Source organism: Schistocerca serialis, chromosome 9 (genome assembly GCF_023864345.2).
Source record: "Schistocerca serialis cubense isolate TAMUIC-IGC-003099 chromosome 9, iqSchSeri2.2, whole genome shotgun sequence".
NCBI classification, from domain to species: Eukaryota; Metazoa; Arthropoda; class Insecta; order Orthoptera; family Acrididae; genus Schistocerca; species Schistocerca serialis.
Genome location: NC_064646.1, coordinates 326,162,786 through 326,187,170, shown reverse-complemented (window position 1 = coordinate 326,187,170; position 24,385 = coordinate 326,162,786). Strand labels below are relative to the sequence as shown.

General features: G+C 45.6%; 1 protein-coding gene across 1 annotated transcript in view; it reads left to right on the top strand.

The window, feature by feature from the left end:
* LOC126419113 (synaptotagmin-7-like) overlaps positions 1-24,385 on the top strand; it is a 572,342-nt gene that overhangs the window by 334,928 nt on the left and 213,029 nt on the right. The window contains exon 2 of the mRNA XM_050086209.1: positions 2,030-2,277. Coding sequence (XP_049942166.1) covers positions 2,036-2,277 — 242 coding nt within the window. The 5' untranslated portion in view covers positions 2,030-2,035. The remainder of the gene's footprint in view (positions 1-2,029; positions 2,278-24,385) is intronic.

Genomic DNA, 24,385 nt, shown 5'->3' with positions numbered 1-24,385 from the left:
CTCCTCTTCTCCCCAATTCTATTCAACACCTCCTCATTAGTTATGTGATCTACCCATCTAATCTTCAGCATTCTTCTGTAGCACCACATTTCGAAAGCTTCTATTCTCTTCTTGTCCAAACTATTTATCGTCCATGTTTCACTTCCATACACGGCTACACTCCATACAAATACTTTCAGAAACGACTTCCTGACACTTAAATCTATTCTCGATGTTAACAAATTTCTCTTCTTCAGAAACGCTTTCCTTGCCACTGCCAGTCTGCATTTTATATCCTCTCTACTTCGACCATCATCAGTTATTTTGCTCCCCAAATAGCAAAACTCCTTTACTACTTTAAGCGTCTCATTTCCTAATCTAATTCCTTCAGCATCACCCTACTTAATTCGACTACATTCCATTATCCTCGTTCTGCTTTTGTTGATGTTCATCTTATACCCTCCTTTCAAGACACTGTCCATTCCGTTCAACTGCTCTTCCAAGTCCTTTGTTGTCTCTGACAGAATTACAATGTCATCGGCGAACCTCAACGTTTCTATTTCTTCTCCATGGATTTTAATACCTACTCCGAATTTTTCTTTTGTTTCCTTCACTGCTTGCTCAATATAGAGATTGAATAACATCGGGGATAGGCTACAACCCTGTCTCTCTCCCTTCCCAACCACTGCTTCCCCTTCATGCCCTTTCTAACAACCCTACCACAACAAAGGTCAAAATTTTAATAACGATTGTGGTGTTGCTCACGCCGCTAAATACTGCATTATCGGGCAACAACAGTTATATTATGTGGCAGGTGTCATTAGAGCAAAGTTAAGTCATTTCATGTAATAATGAAAAAATTAGGCACTCATCTTTTTGTGCTTCCCACGCTGGTCTTGTCGTAAAATCATGGCTCAATCGTTGAAAATCTAGGTGGTTAATATTCCAAGCTCGGATGCAAAGAGGCCTAGGTTTTGTCCTGCTATATTCAAAAGTTAATGTAGATGCGCTTCACAAACCATTCTTGGAGATAAACCTTTCAAAGTTAGCACAATAGTGATGTAAAAATTTAAGTTACACTTCCTTTTAATTGCTTTTATTGCAATATCACGTAAACACAAAACATCACTTCACAATACAAAACATACTTGAAAACATCTCTCTCACAGTCACTGTTAAAGTTTACATTTTATAACCGGACTACGTTATGCGTCCTACCAACATGACGTCCAACACTTGACTTTTTTAAGGTCCGACTCTCTAACAAGTTGCCAACTAACTAACAATCGCTTACGCGCCCAAAAATCAGAGTTACAAGTACGTCAAAGATCATAGCGACAAAAGAAAGAATACACAAAAGAATAATATCATTGCAATATAAACATATCTATGTATCACAAATGAAATCAAATCTGAATATTGTCTCAGAAATATGTTAAGTACTTAACAGAAACACAGTAGAATATTACTGGTATCGAGAGATTCAGATGAGGCGCCATAATGGTTACGTAATTCAAGTACCATTACACCCTCGACTCTTATAACTGCCATCTGGTTTCTGTACAAATTGTAAATAGCCTTTCGCTCCCTGTATTTTACCCCTGCCACATTCAGAATTTGAAAGAGAGTATTCCAGTCAACATTGTCAAAAGTATTCTTTAAGTCTACAAATGCTAGAAACATAGGTTTGCCTTTCCTTAATCTTTCTTCTAAGATAAGTCGTAGGGTCAGTATTGCCTCACGTGTCCCGATATTTCTACGGAATCCAAACTGAACATCTCCGAGGTCGGCTTCTACCAGTTTTTCCATTCGTCTGTAAAGAATTCGCGTTAGTATTTTGCAGCTGTGACTTATTAAACTGATAGTTGGGTAATTTTCACATCTGTCAATTTTGTTATCGGTGTCGAAATTGTAATGACCAGCAGTATATTTGGCGTCGAGGTTGGGGCTCAGAAATGTAAATACTATGATGACCGACGTATATCAACCTGCACTGTATATCCTACACGGGAATCAGATCTCGATGGACGTGACGCGTCTGCTGTCGCAGGTGGTGATGGAGAGGCGCGACGTGGTGGTGACGGCGGTGGTGTGCACCGTGCTGGCGTTGCTGCTGGTGGGAGGTTCTCTCGCCGCCTGCTACTGGTGGCGCCGCCGGAAGCGCAAGAGGGAGGCCGACAACGACGGCGGTGGCGAGGGCGGCGGGGGTGGCGGCGGGGGTGGCACCCCGGCCAAGGAGCGCCGCGTCAACGGCTTCCTCAGCCTACGCACGCCCCTCATCTCCACCAAGGCTCTCGGGTGAGTAACAGACGCGCTGCACTGGGGAAGCAGACGGTGTTCCGTTTTCTAGCAATATGGGGCAGTACCCAATGGTACCTGTAATACTTGTAATGTAGCATGTAATGTAGCAACAGCAATTGAGAGATTCATACCTCATAAATTGGTAAGAGATGGAACTGATCCCCCATGGTACACAAAACAGGTCCGCACGCTGTTGCAGAGGCAACGGAAAAAGCATGCGAAGTTCAGAAGAACGCGAAATCCCGAAGATTGGCTAAATGGGCAGTACCGAATGGTACCTGTAATACTTGTAATGTAGCAACAGCAATTGAGAGATTCATACCTCATAAATTGGTAAGAGATGGAACTGATCCCCCATGGTACACAAAACAGGTCCGCACGCTGTTGCAGAGGCAACGGAAAAAGCATGCGAAGTTCAGAAGAACGCGAAATCCCGAAGATTGGCTAAATGGGCAGTACCGAATGGTACCTGTAATACTTGTAATGTAGCATGTAATGTAGCAACAGCAATTGAGAGATTCATACCTCATAAATTGGTAAGAGATGGAACTGATCCCCCATGGTACACAAAACAGGTCCGCACGCTGTTGCAGAGGCAACGGAAAAAGCATGCGAAGTTCAGAAGAACGCGAAATCCCGAAGATTGGCTAAAATTTACAGACGCGCGAAATTCGTCGAGGACTTCAATGCGAGATGCCTTTAATAGGTTCCACAACGAAACATTGTCTCGAAATTTGGTAGAAAATCTGAAGAAATTTTGGTCGTATGTAAAGTACACAAGCGGCAAGACGCAGTCAATACCTTCGCTGCGCAGTGCCGATGGTACTGTTACCGACGACTGTGCCGCTAAAGCGGAGTTATTGAACGCAGTTTTCCGAAATTCCTTCACCAGGGAAGATGAATGGAATATTCCAGAATTTGAAACACGAACAGCTGCTAGCATGAGTTTCTTAGAAGTAGATACCTTAGGGGTTGCGAAGCAACTCAGATCGCTTGATACGGGCAAGTCTTCAGGTCCAGATTGTATACCGATTAGGTTCCATTCAGATTACGCTGATACAATAGCTCCCTACTTAGCAATCATATACAACCGCTCGCTCACCGATAGATCTGTACCTACAATTTGGAAAATTGCGCAGGTCGCACCAGTGTTTAAGAAGGGTAGTAGGAGTAATCCATCGAACTACCGACCTATATCATTGACGTCGGTTTGCAGTAGGGTTTTGGAGCATATACTGTATTCAAACATTATGAATCACCTCGAAGTGAACGATCTATTGATACGTAATCAGCATGGTTTCAGAAAACATCGTTCTTGTGCAACGCAGCTAGCTCGTTATTCGCACGAAGTAATGGCCGCTATCGACAGGGTATCTCAAATTGATTCCGTATTTCTAGATTTCTGGAAAGCTTTTGACACCGTTCCTCACAAGTGACTTCTAGTCAAGCTGCGGGCCTATGGGGTATCATCTCAGTTGTGCGACTGGATTCGTGATTTCCTGTCAGGAAGGTCGCAGTTCGTAGTAATAGACGGTAAATCATCGAGTAAAACTGAAGTGATATCAGGTGTTCCCCAGGGAAGCGTCCTGGGACCTCTGCTGTTCCTGATCTATATAAATGACCTGGGTGACAATCTGAGCAGTTCTCGTAGGTTGTTCGCAGATGATGCTGTAATTTACCGTCTATTAAGGTCCTCCGAAGACCAGTATCAGCTGCAAAGCGATTTAGAAAAGATTGCCGTATGGTGTGGCAGGTGGAAGTTGACGCTAAATAACGAAAAGTGTGAGGTGATCCACATGAGTTCCAAAAGAAATCCGTTGGAATTCGATTACTCGATAAATAGTACAACTCTCAAGGCTGTCAATTCAACTAAGTACCCGTGTGTTAAAATTACGAACAACTTCAGTTGGAAAGCCACATAGATTTGCGGGGAAGGAGAGCCAAAGGTTGCGTTTCATTGGCAGGACATTTAGAAGATGCAACAAGTCCACTAAAGAGACAGCTTACACCGCACTCGTCCGTCCTCTGTTAGAATATTGCTGCGCGGTGTGGGATCCTTACCAGGTGGGATTGACGGAGGACATCGAAAGGGTGCAAAAAAGGGCAGCTCGTTTTGTATTATCACGTAGTAGGGGAGAGTGTGGCAGATATGATACGCGAGTTGGGATGGAAGTCATTAAAGCAAAGACGTTTTTCGTCGCGGCGAGATCTATTTACGAAATTTCAGTCACCAACTTTCTCTTCCAAATGCGAAAATATTTGTTGACCCCAAACTACATAGGTAGGAATGATCATCAAAATAAAATTAGAGAAATTAGAGCTCGAACAGAAATGTTTAGGTGTTCGTTTTTCCCGCTCGCTGTTCGGGATTGGAATGGTAGAGAGATGGTATGATTGTGGTTCGATGAACCCTCTGCCAAGCACTTAAATGTGAATTGCAGAGTAATCGTGTGGATGTAGATGTGGTCCTGCAAGTCTGGTAAAAAGCAAGAAAAAATGCTTGTTTCCTAAACAAGTCACCTTACTTCCCTGCATGGCCACCCCTGAGAAATATGCACTTGGTCCAGTGATCCAGCAGCTTTTTCACCCAATGGCGAAAATACACTGAGGTGAAAAGAAAATTATGGGATAGCGATATGCACATACATAGATGGCAGTGGTATCGCGTTCACAAGGTATGAATGGACGGTGCATTGGCGGTGTTGTCACTTGTGCTCAGGTAATTGTCATTATGGCCGCACGACGGGACTTAACAGACAGAGCGGAATGGTAGCTGGAGCTAGACGCATGAGACATTCCGTTTCGAAAATCATTGCGGAATTCAATGTTGGTTTTTAGGTTTTTGGGAGGAGACCAAACAGCCAGATCATCCATCCCACTGGATTACGGAAGGATGGGGAAGGAAGTCGGCCTTGCCTTTTCAAAGGAACCATCCCGGCATTTGCCTGAAGCGATTCATCGAAATCTCTGAAAACCTAAATCAGTATTGCCGGACGCGGAGTTGAACCGTCGTCCTCCCGAATGTGTGTCCAGTGTGCTAACCACTGCGTCACATCGCTTGGTAATTCAGTATTCCGAGATCCACAGTATCAAGAATGTACCGAGAATTCGAAATTTTAGGCATCACCTTACGGCAAGAAAAAAGGAATAAAAGTGAGATAGTGTTAATCCTTTCATCCTTCTTTACCTCCTCTGCACATTCGTACTGTGCATGCAGTACACGTGAGGTACCTAGTTGTTTCCATTGCCCTGTGTGGAATACGTAAGTTCTTGTACACTTCACTAACCTGCTGTCTTCATGATGATGATGTCCCCAGCGCAGAAAACAGCACGCAGGTCGTGGATTCTTTTTCTTGAGGCTGAAATTAACTTCGCAAGGAACTGCTGCTACGAATAAACTATAACTCATTTGGGTTGCCACTCGCTTTTTTATTGGTATAGACACGAGAAACTATTCTTGATCACAACGTATTGAACATATCTTTCCACAGTCATTATATCTGGCTAAAATAACATGAAATACATCCTGCCACAGACAACATGTCTGTCTACTGGGACCGTCAAAACTGGAGAATAAAATTACATGAATCAAATACTACTATTACAGACAACATGTCTGTACCTAGCGACGGTCGGAACTGTAGTAAATAAAATTGCATGAAACAAATACTGCTGTAACGGACAACATGTCTGTCTACTGGAACGGTCCTGGAGAGCTGGACTGCCCGAGACACACTGCGCGCCAAGCCAGCAAGGCGTGACCCGAACGCCACCGAAGTGCATCGGCAGTAATATCGTCAGTCTTTTGTTTTAGTAATACTTTGATTTTAATAATTTTGAAATGACTGATTGATAGCTGGCTGTTGAGAGATGTTTATTTAAAAAATGAAGTAATTTGGATGATAGGTTTAATTAATAATAGCAACTAAATTTTAATGTTTCGGCGCCCTTCCGCCGAACACAGCAGCCAATCACAGAGCAGCAGCATCATGCAGGCGGTCTTTCTCACGGGAACGGTACCGAATCTAACATCTGTCACCGGTACCTCGTCCCACATTGCGTCATCTCTATGCTTCTTGCATCTCCACTGCTCTGGGAATAGCTTCCTGGAGCCTAATATGATGGCTGAATAAGCCAGAAATATTACAACCTCACACCATGGACAAGGCAGTGGGCGACGGCCTTAACTAACGAGAGCAGCGGGGTTTGCGTAGAGTTTTCAGTGCTAAAAGACAATCAACAGTGAGTGAAACAACGGCTGAGGTCAGTGTAGGACGTACGATGAAATCCGTTAGGAAAGCACGGCGAAATTTGGCGTTAACGGGCTATGGCAGTATACGACCGACGCTAACAGTACGACATCACTTCCAGCACCTCTCCTAGGCTCGTGATCATATTGCTTGGGCCCCAGACGACTGGAAAACCGTAGCCTGGCCATGAGAGTCCCGATTTCAGTCGGCAAGAGCTGATGGCAGGGTTCGAGTGTAACACAGACCCCACAAAGCCATGGACCCAGGTCCACAATGGACTGCGCAAGTTGGTGGTGGCTCCATAATTGTGTGGATTGAGTTTACATGAAATGAACCAGTCACTGACTGTTCGGCTACTCAGAGACCATTTGCAGCCATTCATGGACTTTATGTTCCCAAAGAACGAGAGAATTTTTATGTATGACAATGAGCTATTGCGCCATGTCACCGGGCCACAATTATTCGCGTTTGGTTTGAAGGTCGTACTGGATAGTTCGAGCGAATGAGTTGGGCACTCAGATCACCCGACATGAGCCCCATCGTAGATTTATGGAACAAAATCGAGAGGTCATTCCGGACATAAAATTCTACGCCGACAACACTTTCGCAATGGACAGCTAGAGAGGCAGAATGCCTCAATGTTTCTGCGAGGGACTTCCAATGACTTGTTGAATACATGTCACGTCGAGTTGTTGCGCTACGCCCGTCAGGAGGTGGTCCGAAACGATATTAGGAGGTATTCCATGACTTTTGTCACCATCGTGTGCTGTCCTGTGGTCCTACATACGAGGGTGGTTTGATAACTGTTTAAAAAACAAGAGAAGTTTTTAATTTCGTAAACAAGTATCTTACTTTTCGACATAGTCTTATTCCAGGGATATACACTTTCTGCAGCGATCCTCCAACATTTTAATTCCATCAGAAAAATAGATCTCGACAAATTACTCGTCGACTGCAACCATCACTTCCTCACTTGATGAAAATTTCTTCGCAGCAAGCCAAAGTTTAAAGTCAGGGATCAGTAAGAAGTCACCTGGGGCTAAGTCTGGGGGACAATATGGATGATGAACCAATTCAGAGCCCATTTCACGCAATTTCACAATTGTTATCAAAAATGGCTCTGAGCACTATGGGACTTAACTTCTGAGGTCATCAGTCCCCTAGAACTTAGAACTACTTAAACCTAACTAACCTAAGGACATCACACACATCCATGCCCGAGGCAGGATTCGAACCTGCGACCGTAGCGGTGCAATTGTTATCGCTGATGTGTGGGTTGGTGCGTTATCCTGGTGAATGAGCACTTTTTGCGTGCCAATCTTGGTCTTTTCTCAGTCAACGCAAGTTTCAAACGTCAAACAATGCAGCATTACAGGTTCTAGTTATGGTTCTGCTTTTTTCCAAGTAATCTGTGAGGATTATTCCTGGGGAAACAACGAAAATCGTGGCCATAACCTTGCCTGCTGCCAAAATATTCTTTGCTTTCTTCGGTACACTTTCATCAGCCTGTGTCCATTGTTCTGACGTCCGTTTGGGCTCTGTTATGTAATGATGGATCCAGTTTTCATCAGAAATCACAAATCGGCGCAGGAAGTTTTGCGGACTGTGATTAAACATCGCCAGACATTGTGTTGAAATGTTCGCCGGATGCGCTTTTGGCCGACTAAGCAATCGCGGCACCCACATCACACTGCTTCTCCATAGCTAACTCCTCGTGCAGGATATTACCCACTCGCTCATCTGATATTCCTACAGTCTCAGTGATGTCACGAATTTTTATGCAGTGAACTTGCTTATCATATCATGAATTTTGTCAGTGATCTCCTGTGTACTGTCCTCAACTGGTCGACCGGAGAGCGCTTCGACTTCAGTACTTGTCCGACCACGTTTAAAATCATTAATCCTAAATTAAATGATCCTCAATGATGCTGCACCACCCGCGTCAATTCCATCAAATTCTGTTTTGATTTGAGTGGCAGTCAAATCTTTCAAATTAAAATGTTTAGTAACAGCACAAACTCGGTTTTCCCAATTTTCAATCGATTCAGACACCTGTCAACAATGAACTGTACGCTGTACATTGCTGAAATTCTTTATACAATCCTTTAAATAATCTAGTTTACCAGCCATGTGGCCACAAATAAAATGTTCCATTCTTTCATGGAAATGTACCAGACTTATCAAATCACTCTCGTTTAGTGACACCTCTATCGATTTTTGCAGTGGTCTTACATACAGTGTCGATACTTCTTTATACAGGTGTCCCAGAAATGTTGCGACAAATTTCTGGGGGTGGTGGGGCACACATCATAAGGACTGGAATACCAACCTGTCTGTAAACCACAATACGGCTCCACAACCAGGAAGGATCGTTTGGGGTACCATTTCTTTTCATAGAAATGCCGCATTTGGTTGTCGTTCACGGCACCTTTACAACACAATAGTGCATGGACGATATTATGTGCCTTGTTTTTTGCCCTTCATGGCAAGACACGCTGGGCTTACATTTCAGCGAGATAAAGCCCTCCCGCACATTGCGAGAGTTTCTGCCGCTCGTCCTCGGCTTGTCAAACACTACTTTGGCCAGAAAGGTCTCCGAATCTCTCCCCAATTGAGAATGAATGGACTATTATAGTCAGGGCGTTCCAACAGAGTTCGGATGTTGATGATCTAACATACCACTCGGACAGATTTTGACACGATATCCCTCAGGAAGATATAAGTGCTGATAACTGGGACCAGTCACTCTTCGAAGTATTGGCGCTTTAGGCTCTTTTTGAAGTGGGTTGAGCAGACACTGCGCCGTTGTAACGTGATGCAGGGTACTGCCACTATGACATCAAGATAGAAAAAGTTTTAGTGCATCACAATGAGTAACAATTTTACGAAAAATTATAATGAATAACGAATTTATTTACTTATTAAACGTCAGCTGTATATATGTAACTTCTGCAAGCCCCGTCTGAAGAAGAGCTTGAAAAGGCTATGTAACGGCGTAGAACACAATCACAGCCCAGAGTAGTAACCAGTACACATCTACCGCCAGCAGCTGCGATCGACGACCTACCTGCTCGGAACCCCAGAAACAGCGTGAAGTTTCAGCGTCGAACATCCACGAGTCAACGGATGCATCTAAAACACTACATCTATATCTACAACCATACTCCGGAAGGTACCTGACGGTGTGTGGCGAAGGGTACTTTAAATACCTCTATCGGTTCTCCCTTCTGTTCCAGTCTCGTATTGTTCGTGGAAAGAAGGATTGTCGGTATGCCTCTGTGTGGGCTCTACTCTCTCTGATTTTATCCTCATGGTCTCTTCGCTAAATGTACGTAGGAGGGAGCAATATACTGCTTGACTTCTCGGTCACTGGAGTTTATCTATTATCTCCGTAACGCTTTCGCCATTACTAAATGATCCCGTAACGAAGCGCGCTGCTCTCCGTTGGATCTTCTTCTATCTCTTCTATCAACCCTATCTGGTACGGATCCCACACTGCTGAACAGTATTCAAGCAGTGGGCGAACAAGTGTACTGTAACCTACTTCCTTTGTTTTCGGATTGTATTTCCTTAGGATTCTTCCAATGAATCTGTCTACAATCTGCTTTACCGACGATCAACTTTATATGATCATTCCATTTTAAATCACTCCTAATGCCTACTCCCAGATAATTTATGGAATTAACTGCTTCCAGTTGCTGACCTGCTATATTGTAGCTAAATGATAAATGATCTTTCTTTCTATGTATTCGCAGCACATTACACCTGTCTACATTGAGATTCAATTGCCATTCCCTGCACCATGCGTCAATTCGTTGCAGATACTCCTGCATTTCAGTACAATTTTCCACTGTTACAACCTCTCGACGTACCACAGCATCATCCGCAAAAAGCCTCAGTGAACTTCCGATGTTATCCACAAGGTCATTTATGTATATTGTGAATAGCAACGGTCCTACGACACTCCCCTGCGGCACACCTGAAATCACTCTCAATTCGGAAGACTTCTCTCCATTGAGAATGACATGCTGCGTTCAGTTATCTAGGAACTCTTCAATCCAATCACACAATTGGTCTGATAGTCCATATGCTCTTACTTTGTTCATTAAACGACTGTGGGGAACTGTATCGCACGCCTTGCGGAAGTCAAGAAACACGGCATCTACCTGGGAACCCGTGTCTATGGCCCTCTGGGCGAGTCTCGTGGACGAATAGCGCGAGCTGGGTTTCATACGATCGTCTTTTTCGAAACCCATGCTGATTCCTACAGAGTAGGTTTCTAGTGTCCAGAAAAGTCATTATACTCGAACATAATACTTGTTCCCAAATTCTACAACTGATCGACGTTAGAGATATAGATCTATAGTTCTGCACATCTGTTCGACGTCCCTTCTTGAAAACGAGGATGACCTGTGCCCTTTTCCAATCCTTTGGAACTCTACGCTCTTCTAGAGACCTACGGTACACTGCTGCAAGAAGGGGGGCAAGTTCCTTCGCGTACTCTTTGTAAAATAGAACTGGTATCGCATCAGGTCCAGCGGCCTTTCCTCTTTTGAGCGATTTTAATTGTTTCTCTATCCCTGTGTCGTCTATTTCGATATCTAACATTTTGTCATCTGTGCGACAGTGCCCTCAGGCATCTTTTGCAGTTCGACCTGCTAACGTGTCGCAACCACCAGACCGGTCACTGGCTCCTGCCTGAGACACTTCTGTCTGCCTGAGACACTTCTGTCTGCCTGAGACACTTCTGTCTGCCTGAGACACATGGCATCTTTGGTGTGGCAAGCACTCAACAGCTGTATTTAAACCCCTGGCCCAGCGGAGCAGATCATCGGCACAGAATGGCTCTGTAACGGCAACTGCCGTGCGTCTGTCGCCACTGCGAGATCGACAACACTCTACTGACGTACATTGAGGTAACAAAAGTTTCAGGACAGGTGGACCGGACAAGATGGTCCAGTCCGATGGCCGGAACGATACCCACACCACTAGAGGTCTGCCTGTAGGATTTCTTAAGCCGGGCTTCTTTTTCCGGTGTAGTGCACCATTCGGTGCGGCATGCACTCAACGAGTCATTGTAAATCACCTGCAGAAATATTGAGCCACGCTGCCCCCACAGCCGTCCATAATTGCGAAAGTGATGCCGTTGCAGGATTTTGTGGGCGAACTCGCCTCTCTATTGTTTCCCATGAATGTTCGATGAGATTCATTTCGAGCGATCTGGGTGGCCAAATCACTCGCTCGAACCGTCCAGAGTTCTTCAAACCATTCAGGAACAACTGTGGCAAGGTGATGTGGCGAATTGGCATCCATAAAAATTCCATCATTGTTTGGGAATACAAAGTCTATGAATGACTGCAGACCGTCTGCAGGTAGGCGAACATGATCATTTTCGGTCAATAATCGGTTCAGTTACACCAAAGGACCTAGTCAATTCCATGTAAGCACAGCCCACACCATTATAGAGTTACTACCAGCTTTCACAGTGCTTTGATGACAGCTTGGTCCATGGCTTCATGGGGTCAGCGCCACACTCGAACCCTACCATCAGCTATTTACCAACTGATATCGAGACTCATCTATCCAGGTTTCCCAGTTGTCTAGGGTGCAAACGATATACTCACGAGCCCAGGAGGTACGCCGCGGGCGATGTCGTGCTGTTAGCAAATGCACACGCATCGGTCGTTTGCTACCATAGCCCATTAGGGCCCAATTTCGCCGCACTCTCCTGACACGTACGTCCTGATTTCTGCAGTTATTTCACTCAGTGTTGTTTGTCTTTTAGCACTGACAACACTACGCAAATGCCGATGCTCTCATTCGTTAAGCAACTGGAATCACTCAACAGAGGAAAGTCCACTGGACCTGACGGGATACCAATTCAATTCTACACATAGTACGCGAAAGAACTTGCCCCCCCTTCTAACACCCGTATACCGCAAGTCTCTAGAGGAACGGAGGGTTCCAAATGATTGGAAAAGAGCACAGGTAGTCCTAGTCTTCAAGAAGGGTCGTCGAGCAGATGCGCAAAACTATAAACCTGTATCTCTGACGTCGATCTGTTGTAGAATTTTAGAACATGTTTTTTGCTCGCGTATCATGTCGTTTCTGGAAACCCAGAATCTACTCTGTAGGAATCAACATGGATTCCGGAAACAGCGATCGTGTGAGACCCAACTCGCTTTATTTGTTCATGAGACCCAGAAAATTTTAGATACCGGCTCCCAGGTAGATGCTATTTTCCTTGACTTCCGGAAGGCGTTCGATACAGTTTCGCACTGTCGCCTGATAAACAAAGTAAGAGCCTACGGAATATCAGACCAGCTGTGTGACTGGATTGAAGAGTTTTTAGCAAACAGAACACAGCATGTTGTTCTCAATGGAGAGACGTCTACAGACGTTAAAGTAACCTCTGGCGTGCCACAGGGGAGTGTTATGGGACCATTGCTATTCACAATATATATAAATGACCTAGTAGATAGTGTCGGAAGTTCCATGCGGCTTTTCGCGGGTGATGCTGTAGTACACAGAGAAATTGCACCGTTAGAAAATTGTAGCGAAATGCAGGAAGATCTGCAGCGGATAGGCACTTGGTGCAGAGAGTGGCAACTGACCCTTAACATAGACAAATGTAATGTATTGCGAATACATAGAAAGAAGGATCCTTTATTGTATGATTATATGATAGCGGAACAAACACTGGTAGCAGTTACTTCTGTAAAGTATCTGGGAGTATGCGTGCGGAACGATTTGAAGTGGAATGATCATATAAAATTAATTGTTGGTAAGGCGAGTGCCAGGTTGAGATTCATTGTGAGAGTCCTTAGAAAATGTAGTCCATCAACAAAGGAGGTGGCTTACAAAACACTCGTTCGACCTGTACTTGAGTATTGCTCATCAGTGTGGGATCAGTACCAGATCAGGTTGACGGAGGTGATAGAGAAGATCCAAAGTAGAGCGGCGCGTTTCGTCACAGGGTTATTTAGTAACCGTGACAGCGTTACGGAGATGTTTAGCAAACTCAAGTGGCAGACTCTACAAGAGAGGCGCTCTGCATCGCGGTGTAGCTTGCTGTCCAGGTTTCGAGAGGGTGCGTTTCTGGATGAGGTATCGAATATATTGCTTCCCCCTACTTATACCTCCCGAGGAGATCACGAATGTAAAATTAGAGAGATTTGAGCGCGCACGGAGGCTTTCCGTCAGTCGTTCTTCCCGCGAACCATACGCGACTGGAACAGAAAAGGGAGGAAATGATAGTGGCGCGTAAAGTGCCCTCCGCCACACACCGTTGGGTGGCTTGCGGAGTATAAATGCAGATGTAGATGTAAGTGAAGGCGCTCGGTCACTGCGTTGTCTTGGAGAGAGGTAATGTCTGAAATGTAGTATTCTCGTCCTACTCTTTACACTACGGCTCTCGGAATATTGAGTTCCCTAACAATTTCCAACTACCATTCTGCGTTCGAAGCCTGTTAATTCCCCTCGTACGGCCATAATCACGTCGGAAAGCTTTTCACATGAATCACCTGAGTACAAACGACAGCTCCGCCAATGTATTGCCCTTTTATACCTTGTGTACTATACACAACCGACATCTGTATATGTGCGTGTTATCATCCTGTGATTTCTGTCTCCTAAGTGTAGTCGTAATCTATACTGTTGGACTGTGCTGCGCCGGACGATGCCGGAAATACGACGCAGCTGCCACTGCCATCTCCGGACGACGAACCGACGTCCACCGGCTCCGTGTCGTCGAGACCCGCCAGCCGTCCGCTGCTGTACTCGGGTCAACGGACCTGAGTTTGATTCTGGGCAAATCCATCACCTGCCGCATCTTTGGGCTACAGGGCCGTATTGACAGAAGACACAGCTGGCGGTCCGTTGCCAGCTCAGCGGCGTGGCCATGTCCTGCGATATGCCCGCCGACTCCGCATTCACCACACTCCCACCTCCCCCCAGCTGCTTGCATGTCGAGTGTAAATAGAGGGCATCCATCCTACAGATCCGAAATTTAACCGACAGAAAGAAGATGCTGTGATATGCAAATGATTAGCTTTTCAGAGCATTCACACAAGGTTGGCGCCGGTGGCGACACCGACAACGTGCTGACATCAGGAAAGTTTCCAACCTATTTCTCACGCACAGACAGCAGTTGACGGGCGTTGCCTGGTGAAACGTTGTTGTGATGCCTCGTGTAAGGAGCAGAAATGCGTACCATCACGTTTCCGACTTTGATAAAGGTCAGATTGTAGCCTATCGCGATTGTGGTTTATCGTATCGCGACATTGCTGCTCGCGTTGGTCGAGATCCTATGACTTATAGCTGAATTAGAATCGGTGGATTCAGGAGGGTAATACGGAACGCCGTGCTGGATCCCAACGGTCTCGTATCACTAGCAGTCGAGATGACAGTCATCTTATCCGCGTGGCTGTAACGGATCGTGTAGCCACGTCTCGATCCCTGAGTCAACAGATAGGGACGTTTGCAAGACAACAACCATCTGCACGAACAGTTCGACGACGTTTGCAGGAGCATGGACTAACAGCTCGGAGACCGTGGCTGCGGTTACCCTTGACGCTGCATCACAGACAGGAGCGCCTGCGATGGTGTACTCAACGACGAACGTGGGTGCACGAATGGCAAAACGTCATTTTTTCGGATGAATCCAGGTTCAGTTTACAGATTCATGATCGTAGCATCCGTGTTTGGCGACATCGTGGTGAACGCACATTGCAAGCGTGTATTCGTCATCGCCATACTGGCGTCTCAGCCGGCGTGATGGTATCGGGTGCCATTGGTTACACGTCTCGATCACCTCTTGTTCGCACTGACGGCACTTTGAACAGTGGACGTTACATTTCAGATGTGTTAAGACTCGTGGCTCTACCCTTCATTCGATCCCTGTCAAACCCTACATTTCAGCAGGATAATGCACGACCGCATGTTGCAGGTCATGTATGGGCCTTTCTGGGTACTGAAAATCTTCGACTGCTGCCCTGGTCAGCACATTCTCCAGATCTCTCACCAATTGAAAACGTCTGGTCAATGGTGGCCGAGCAACTGGCTCGTCACAATACGCCAGTCACTACCCTTGATGAACTGTGGTATCGTGTTGAAGCTGCATGGGCAGTTGTACCTGTACACGCCATCCAAGCTCTGTTTGACTCAATGCCCAGGCGTATCAAGGCCGTTAGTAAGGCCAGAGGTGGTTGTTCTGGGTACTGATTTCTCAGGATCTATGCACCCAAATTGCGTGAAAACGTAATCACATTTCAGTTCTAATATAATATATTTGTCCAATGAATACCCGTTTATCTGCATTTCTTCTTGGTGTAGCAATTTTAATGGCCAGTAGTGTAGACATTAACAAATGGTTTTCAACATGTAATAAGATAAACTCATAAAGTTTTGTTTCCTCATTCATAATCATCAATGTATGCACCCTTAGAAGCACGGATAATGGCTAGTCGGAATTTCATTTCTCCCCAATTACGATTCAAGATCTCCACTGTGCCATGTTGAAATGCTTTGCAAATACTTGCTTTCAAATCCTGGCGCCCTCTAAACTTGTTCAGTACACCAAATCGTTTACGAAATCCTACAGGAAGAACTCTAGTGGTGTGGGGATCGTTGCGGTCATCGAAGTGGACCATCTCTTCCAGTCCACTTTTCGTCTAGGTACTGACGAACATTTAGGGATCAGTCGAGTGGCGTCCCGTCCTGTTGGAATATGACATCAGGTTGCAGGTGACCCAATTGGGGCTCAGCAAACTCCTGTAACTTTTCCTGGTAAACACCACCGTAAATTACAGACCCGATGAAACAGAATGAACCAATGCTGCAACTGTGTATCAGTCCAGACCAAACGTTGGCCTTGAGACTAGTCCTTTCAGTTTCACGTGTAACATGAGAATGCTGTGAAACCCATAAGAGAACCTTAAGTCGATTCAGTCTGCCGGAGACATGAAACGTTGACTCATCTGAGAAATAAACCTTTTCCAAAAAGTCATTGTTTGCGTCATTCTTTCCTGGCATATCCACTGCGGACGGTTCGAGCTGAGATTTGTCCCAAAGATTCAATGCCTGAAGGAGCTGCATCTTCTAGGGATGTAGCCGTAATCTCTTTGCAAGTCATTGGGGCCGAGCGGTTCTAGGCGCTTCAGTCTGGAACCACGCGGCTGCTACGGTCGCAGGTTCGAATCCTGCCTCGGGCAAGGATGTTTGTCATGTCCTTAGGTTAGTTAGGTTTAAGTAGTTCTATGTCTAGGGGACTGATGACCTCAGATGTTAAGCCCCATAGTGCTTATAGCCATTTGAAACATCTTTGCAAGTCATTGTGCACTGTTGTTCGTCTCATTTCCAACTGTCTGGCCGAAGTATGCATCGATTTTGTCAGCATCTTTGTAGACGCCTGCCTACCTTGTCCACTTTGGCATCTGACCCGTCCGTTTTTATGCAGAAGACTACCTGTTTCTATAAATGACGTATGTCAAGCCCGAATAGTTGGTCGGCACGGTGGTTGCCTTCCATAGCGTGTTCGAAAGTTTCGTTGCACTTCGGTATCGCACATCGGCTTTGTTAGTGAGGCCATACACTGTGCTTTCTCCTGTGGCGCCCACTTTTTATCAGTTTTGTGTGAAATTTACCTGGAAAGTGAAAATACTTTGAGTTATGATATGCTGAAAACCATTACTTAATATCTGAAATTTCTTAAAGTCTAAAGTTGTAAAAATAATTTATCCAGCCCTGTATTATGAGACAACGCTAAGGCAAACCGTGCCCTGGATGAGGACGCATCCAAATAACTGTTCAAGTCAACGAGAATAACGGAGAATTGTTCTCGCACAGATTGTCTCTCTGTAGCCAACTGCAACGTACCGCAGCCTCCATCGCCATCTTGTGAACGCTGGTAGGAGTCAAGCGCCTCCTGATAAGCAAAAAGACGGTTCCCACGACCCAGTAGCTGTCACTGCACAGCCCTCGACCTGCTACACTTCTAAAACTAGTTTATGAAAATTAAAAAAATCATAATGGCTGTTACAGTTAGTTGCTTTTATAATGAAGTAATACGTTCATGTCGGAATCGGAATGTATTTTCTTACCCGTTCTTGTGACTCATTGTGACCGAAATCGAGGTTTTTTTACCAGCACGCTCAGATAGCCAGTTTAAAGAGATAAGCAGTAAACTCTGGTCCTTTTTCCTATGTACAAAACAGTTTCAATCTTCTGAATACTTTATAAATACGTTAATGTGCTAAATATGTGACATTAAGCACACAAGTGCTAAAAAGTTTACAAAAAGTTTGAAATTATGTTTAAAGATTGTTTGAAGTCGTTATATGTTCACATTATCAAACTCTGCACGAGTTTAACCTGGTTATTTTGCGATCCTTTTTAAGCAAAAGCCGGTTTTTCTCGCATCATGACGTCATATCCACTGAACTGCGTATCGTACAACGGTATGATTTTGCAGATATGTGTGTTGCGGAGAGTCAGTGATAAACAAGTTATAAATTAAAACGTCATATCCGACATACCAGCTTTGCAGCATGAACAGAGAAAACGTAGTGAGCGATACACTTCATTCGTTTCGTCATTCTGCGAAGACGTCAGAAGAAAAATATTTCACAAAGGTTTGAAATTATGTATAATGTTTTTTATAGGCCAATAAGTGTTCTCATTCTCAAATACTGGACGAATATCTTCCGGGTATTTGCGAACCGTGAGTTCGGCTGCCACAAGAGACACACTATATGATCAAAAGTATCAGGACACCCCCAAAAACACACGTTTTTCGTATTAGGTGCAATGTGTTGCCACCTACTGCCATGTAATCCGTATCAGCGACCTCAGTAGTCCTTGGACATCGTGAGAAAGCAGAATGGGGCGCTCCGCGGAACTTAGGGACTTCGAACGTGGTTAGGTGATTGGGTGTCACTTGCGTCATACGTCTGTACGCGATATTTCCAAACTCCTAAACATCCCTAGGTCCACTGTTTCTTATGTGATAGTGAAGTGGAAACATGAAGGGACACGTGCAGCACAAAAGCGTACAGGCCGATCTCGTCTGTTGACTGACAGAGACCGCCGACAGTTGAAGAGGGTCGTAATGTGTAATAGGCACACATCTATTCAGACCATCACACAGGAATTCCAAACTGCACCAGGATCCATTGCAAGTACTATGACACTTAGGTGGGAGGTGATAAAACTTGGATTTCATGGTCGAGTGGCTGCTCGTAAGCCCCACACATCATGCTGATAAATACCAAACGACGCCTCGCTTGGTGTAAGGACCGTAAACATTGGACGATCGAACTGTGGAAAAACGTCGTGTGGCGTGACAAATCACGGTACACAATGTGGCGATCTGATGCCATGGTTTGGGTATGGTGAATGCCAGGTGAACGTCATTTGCCAGGGTGTGTAATGCCAACAGTAAAATTTGGGGGCAGTGGCGTTGTGGTGAGGCTTGCACCTCTTGTTTCGCGTGGTACTATCACAGCACAGGCCTACATTGATGTTTGAAGCACTTTCTTGATTCCCACTGTTGAAAAGCAATTCGGGGATGGCGATTGCATCTTTCGACACGATCGAGCACCTGTTCATAATGCACGGCCTGTGGCGGCGTGGTTACACGACAGTAAGATCCCTGTAATGGACAGGGCTGAACAGAGTTCTGACCTGAATCCTATAGAACACCTTTGGGATGTTTTGGAACGCCGACTTATTGCCAGGCCTCACCGACCGACGTCGATACCTCTCCTCAGTGCAGCACTCCGTGAAGAATGGGCTGCCATTCCCCAAGAAATCTTCCAGCACCTGGTTGAACGTATGCCTGCGAGAGTGGGCTATCATCAAGGCTAAGGGTGGCTCAACATCATTTTGTATTCCAGCGTTACCAATAGAGGGCGCCACGAACTTGTAAGTCATTTTCAGCCAGGTGTCTAATGGCTCTCAGCACTATGGGACTTAACATCTGCGGTCATCAGTCCCCTAGCCAGGTGTCCGGATACTTCTGGTCACATAGTGTACACACAGTTTTTACCTGTAATACTTGTGATACTGTGTTAATCCTTTAACGTAAGATTACACCTCATAACGAGTAAATTACTTTTTTAATTCAGTCAGCAGCTATACGATATACTGAAAATCAAATTACATTTGTATGGCCCACGGGATCTGTTAGTTGGGCAACTTGTAATAGGGTTTGTGTGCCACGAACCCCGTACGTAGGTTAATGATATATGTAGTAACTGGATCGTTTCGTGTGCTCGCGAGACATACGAAACCTCAGCTGTGTCCGGCCAAGAAATACTTAAGTACGATTGATGTAGACCTGTGTGACAAAGGAACAGGCCCAAGAAAGAATAACAGATGGCGTAGCGTCATAAATACACTACTGGCCATTAAAATTGCTACGCCAAGAAGAAATGCAGATGATAAACGGGTATTCATTGGACAAATATACAGGGTGATTCAAAAATAATACCACAACTTTAGGAATTTAAAGCTCTGCAACGACAAAAGGCAGAGCTAAGCACTATCTGTCGGCGAATTAAGGGAGCTATAAAGTTTCATTTAGTTGTACATTTGTTCGCTTGAGGCGCTGTTGACTAGGCGTCAGCGTCAGTTGATGCTAAGATGGCGACCGCTCAACAGAAAGCTTTTTGTGTTATTGAGTACGGCAGAAGCGAATCGACGACAGTTGTTCAGCGTGCATTTCGAACGAAGTATGGTGTTAAACCTCCTGATAGGTGGTGTATTAAACGTTGGTATAAACAGTTTACAGAGAATGGGTGTTTGTGCAAAGGGAAAAGTTCTGGACGGCCGAGAACGAGTGATGAAAATGTAGCACGCATCCAGCAAGCATATGTTCGCAGCCCAGGAAAATCGACTCGCAGAGCTAGCAGAGAGCTGCAAATTCCACAATCAACTGTATGGAGAGTCCTACGAAAAAGGTTAGCTATGAAACCTGAACGTCAACTACCCGAGGCGATGGATCGGCCGCCAGGCAGCCCGTGACAGAGCACTTCATCACTGGCCTCCAAGAAGCCCTGATCTTACCCCCTGCGATTTTTTCTTATCGGGGTATGTTAAGGATATGGTGTTTCGGCCACCTCTCCCAGCCACCATTGATGATTTGAAACGAGAAATAACAGTAGCTATCCAAACTGTTACGCCTGATATGCTAAAGAGAGGGTGGAACGAGTTGGAGTATCGAGTTGATATTGCTCGTGTGTCTGGAGGGGGCCATATTGAACATCTCTGAACTCGTTTTTCAGTGAAAAAAAACCTTTTTAAATACTCTTTGTAATTATGTATAACAGAAGGTTATATTATGTTTCTTTCATTAAATACACATTTTTAGTTGTGGTATTCTTTTTGAATCACCCTGTATTATACTAGAACTGACATATCATTACATTTTCACGCAATTTGGGTGCGTAGATCCTGAGAAATCAGTGCCCAGAACAACCACCTCTGGCCGTAATAACGGCCTTGATACGCCTGGGCATTGAGTCAGACAGAGCTTGGATGGCGTCTACAGGTACAGCTGCCCATGCAGCTTCAACTCGATACCACAGTTCATCAAGAGTAGTGACTGGCGTATTGTGACGAGTCAGTTGCTCGACCACCATTGACCAGACGTTTTCAATTGGTGAGAGATCTGGAGAATGTGCTGGCCAGGGCAGCAGTCAAACATTTTCTGTATCCAGAAAGGCCTGTACAGAACCTGCAACGTGCAGTCGTGCATTATCCTGCTGAAATGTAGGGTTTCGCAGGGATCGAATGAAGGTTAGAGCCACGTGTCGTAACACATCTGAAATGTAACGTCCACTGTTCAAAGTGCCGTCAATGCGAACGAGAGGTGACCGAGACGTGTAACCAATGACACCCCATACCATCACGCCGGGTGATACGCAAGTATGGCGATGGCGAATACACGCTTCCAAGGTGCGTTCACCGCGATGTCGCCAAACATGGATGCGACCATCATGATGCTGTAAACAGAACCTGGATTCATCCGAAAAAAATGACGTTTTTCCATTCGTGCACCCACGTTCGTCGTTGAGTACACCATCGCAGGCGCTCCTGTCTGTGATGCAGCGTCAAGGGTAACCGCAGCCATGGTCTCCGAGCTGATAGTCCATGCTTCTGCAAACATCGTCGAACTGTTTGTGCAGAAGGTTATTGTCTTGTTAACGTCCCCATCTGTTGACTCAGGGATGGAGACGTGTTTGCACGATCCGTTACAGCCATGCGGATAAGATGCCTGTCATCTCGACTGCTAGTGATACGAGGCCGTTGGGATCCAGCACAGCGTTCCGTATTACCCTACTGAACCCACCGATTCCGTATTCTGCTAACAGTCGTTGGAATCGACCAACGCGAGCAGCAATGTCGCGATACGATAAACAGCAATCGCTGTAGGCTACAATCCTACTTTTATCAAAGTCGGAAACGTAATGGTGCGCATTTCTCCTCCTTACACGAGGCATCACAACGACGTTTCAGCAGGCAACGCCGGTCAAGTGCCGTTTGTGTATTAGAAATCGGCTGGAAACTTTCGTCATGTCAGCACGTTATACGTGTCTCCACCGGCGCCAACCTTGTGTGAATTCTCTGGAAAGCTGATCATTTTCATATCACAGCATCATCTTCCTGTCGGTTAAATTTCGCGTCTTTAGCACGTCATCTTCGTGGTGTAGAAATTTTAATGGCCAGTAGTGTACTAGCACCTATAATGCACCCATCGATCAAATAAAACTCTCTAAGCCCTGCTGTACTTCTCATCTCTTTTTAACAGTGTTTCAGTAAAAGCTCTATAGTCTGATTTAAACCAGTTGTCGCTTGACAGGTAGTGGAGCGCACGGCTCCCAGTACCAATAATCCGATGGGTGTAGGCTGCGCTGCGCTGCCCTGCCTAAGGCATGGTGCCAGCCAGTCCTCTGCGAGTTATTGTAGTGGCAGCTTCTGATGACGTTCCGCTTCGCTTGTCATGAGATGCGTCATGAGAATAGTCGAGAGAGCGGCAGACCGGGGATGCACGCTCCTAGGAAACTTCCAAAAAGCGTTGGACATGTGTGAATATACCCAATCACTCGCGTGAATTTGAGAGAGAGAGAGAGAGAGAGAGAGAGAGAGAGAGAGAGAGAGAGAGAGAGAGAGAGAGAACTGCAGCTGCTGTACTAATCAGCGAACAATCTCTGATAAGAGTCAGTAAGGAGAAATTCGCGAAAAAAGAATCAGGCCAGTCATCTAAATTGGAGACGCTTCGGATGAACAAGTGGCTTGAGAAGAGAGGACACAAATCTCGACTTTTGTGACTCAGATGCAATCGTCGTCAGATAGTTGGACATTAATCGAGGGTCCGACACTCAAAAAGCTATATGCTACCCTTGTAACAGCGGATCTACACTCATGCTCATAAATTAAGGATAACTGCAGAATGTGGTGCCACACAACGTGACACCACAAAACTGGCGCGAATAGCTTATGCACATAGGGAACACACACGACACAGATCTGTAAGTCCACGGTATTGGTGATTGAGAAAACCGTCCTGAAACACATGTGCTACAAAAGCCACTGTTTCCTGTGCATGTACCCCGACATCAATATGGGATATGATCACTATGCACACGTACACAGGCCGCACAACGGGTTGGCATACTCTGGATCAGGTGGTCGAGCAGCTGCTGGGGTATAGCCTCCCATTCTTGCACCAGTGCCTGTCGGAACTCCTGAAGTGTCCTAGGGGTTTGAAGACGTTGAGCGATACGTCGACTGAGAGAATCCGAGACGTGCTCGATGGGGTTTAAGTCTGGAGAACAGGCAGGCCACTCCATTCGCCTGTTATCTTCTGCTTCAAGGTACTCCTCCACGATGCCAGCTCGGTGAGGCCGTGCGTTATCATCCATCAGGAGGGAAGTGGGACCAACTGCACCTCTGAAAAGTCGGACATACTAGTGCAAAATGACGTCCCGATACACCTGACTCCTTACAGTTCCTCTGTCAAAGACAAGCAGGGGTGTATGTGCACCAATCGTTATCCAACCCCACACCATCAAACCACGACCTCCATATAGGTCCCTATCAAGGACATTAAAGGTTTGGTATCTGGTTCCTGGTTCACGCCAGATGAAAATCACTGTTCAGACTATCTGGACTCGTCCGTGAACATAACCTGGGACCACTGTTCCAATGAGCATGTACTGTGTTCTTGACACCAGGCTTTACGGGCTGTACTGTGACCAGGGGTCAGTGGAATGCACCTTGCAGGTGTCTGGGCGAATAAACCGTATTTGTTCAGTCGTCTGTAGACTGTCTGGAGACAACTGTTCCAGTAGCTGCGGTAAGGTCCCGAGCAAGGCTACCTGCAGTACTCCGTGGCCGTCTGCTGACACTGATGGTGAGATATCGGTCTTCTTGTGGTGTTGTACACTATGGACGTCCCGCACTGTCGCGCCTTGACACGTTTCCTGTCAGCTGGAATCGTTGCCATAATCTAGAGATCACACTTTGTGGCACACAGAGGGTCCGTGCTACGACCTACTCTATCTATTTAACCAGCCTCCAGTCGCCCTAGTATTCTATCCCTCATAACATCATCAATATGTGTTCTTTGAGCAATTTTCAACACAGTCACCATTAGCACGTCTTAAAACGTGTGCACACTTACTCGCTGCACCGTACTTTGACATCCACCAACACACCTCTCCCTATGTCGACTGCTGCCAGCGCCACCGTGTGACGACCACAGGTCAAATGCGCCGCATTGTCATATCCCGAGGTGATTTAAACCCACAAACCGCTCACCAGAGCGTTGTTTCACCATGTACCAGCGTTATCCT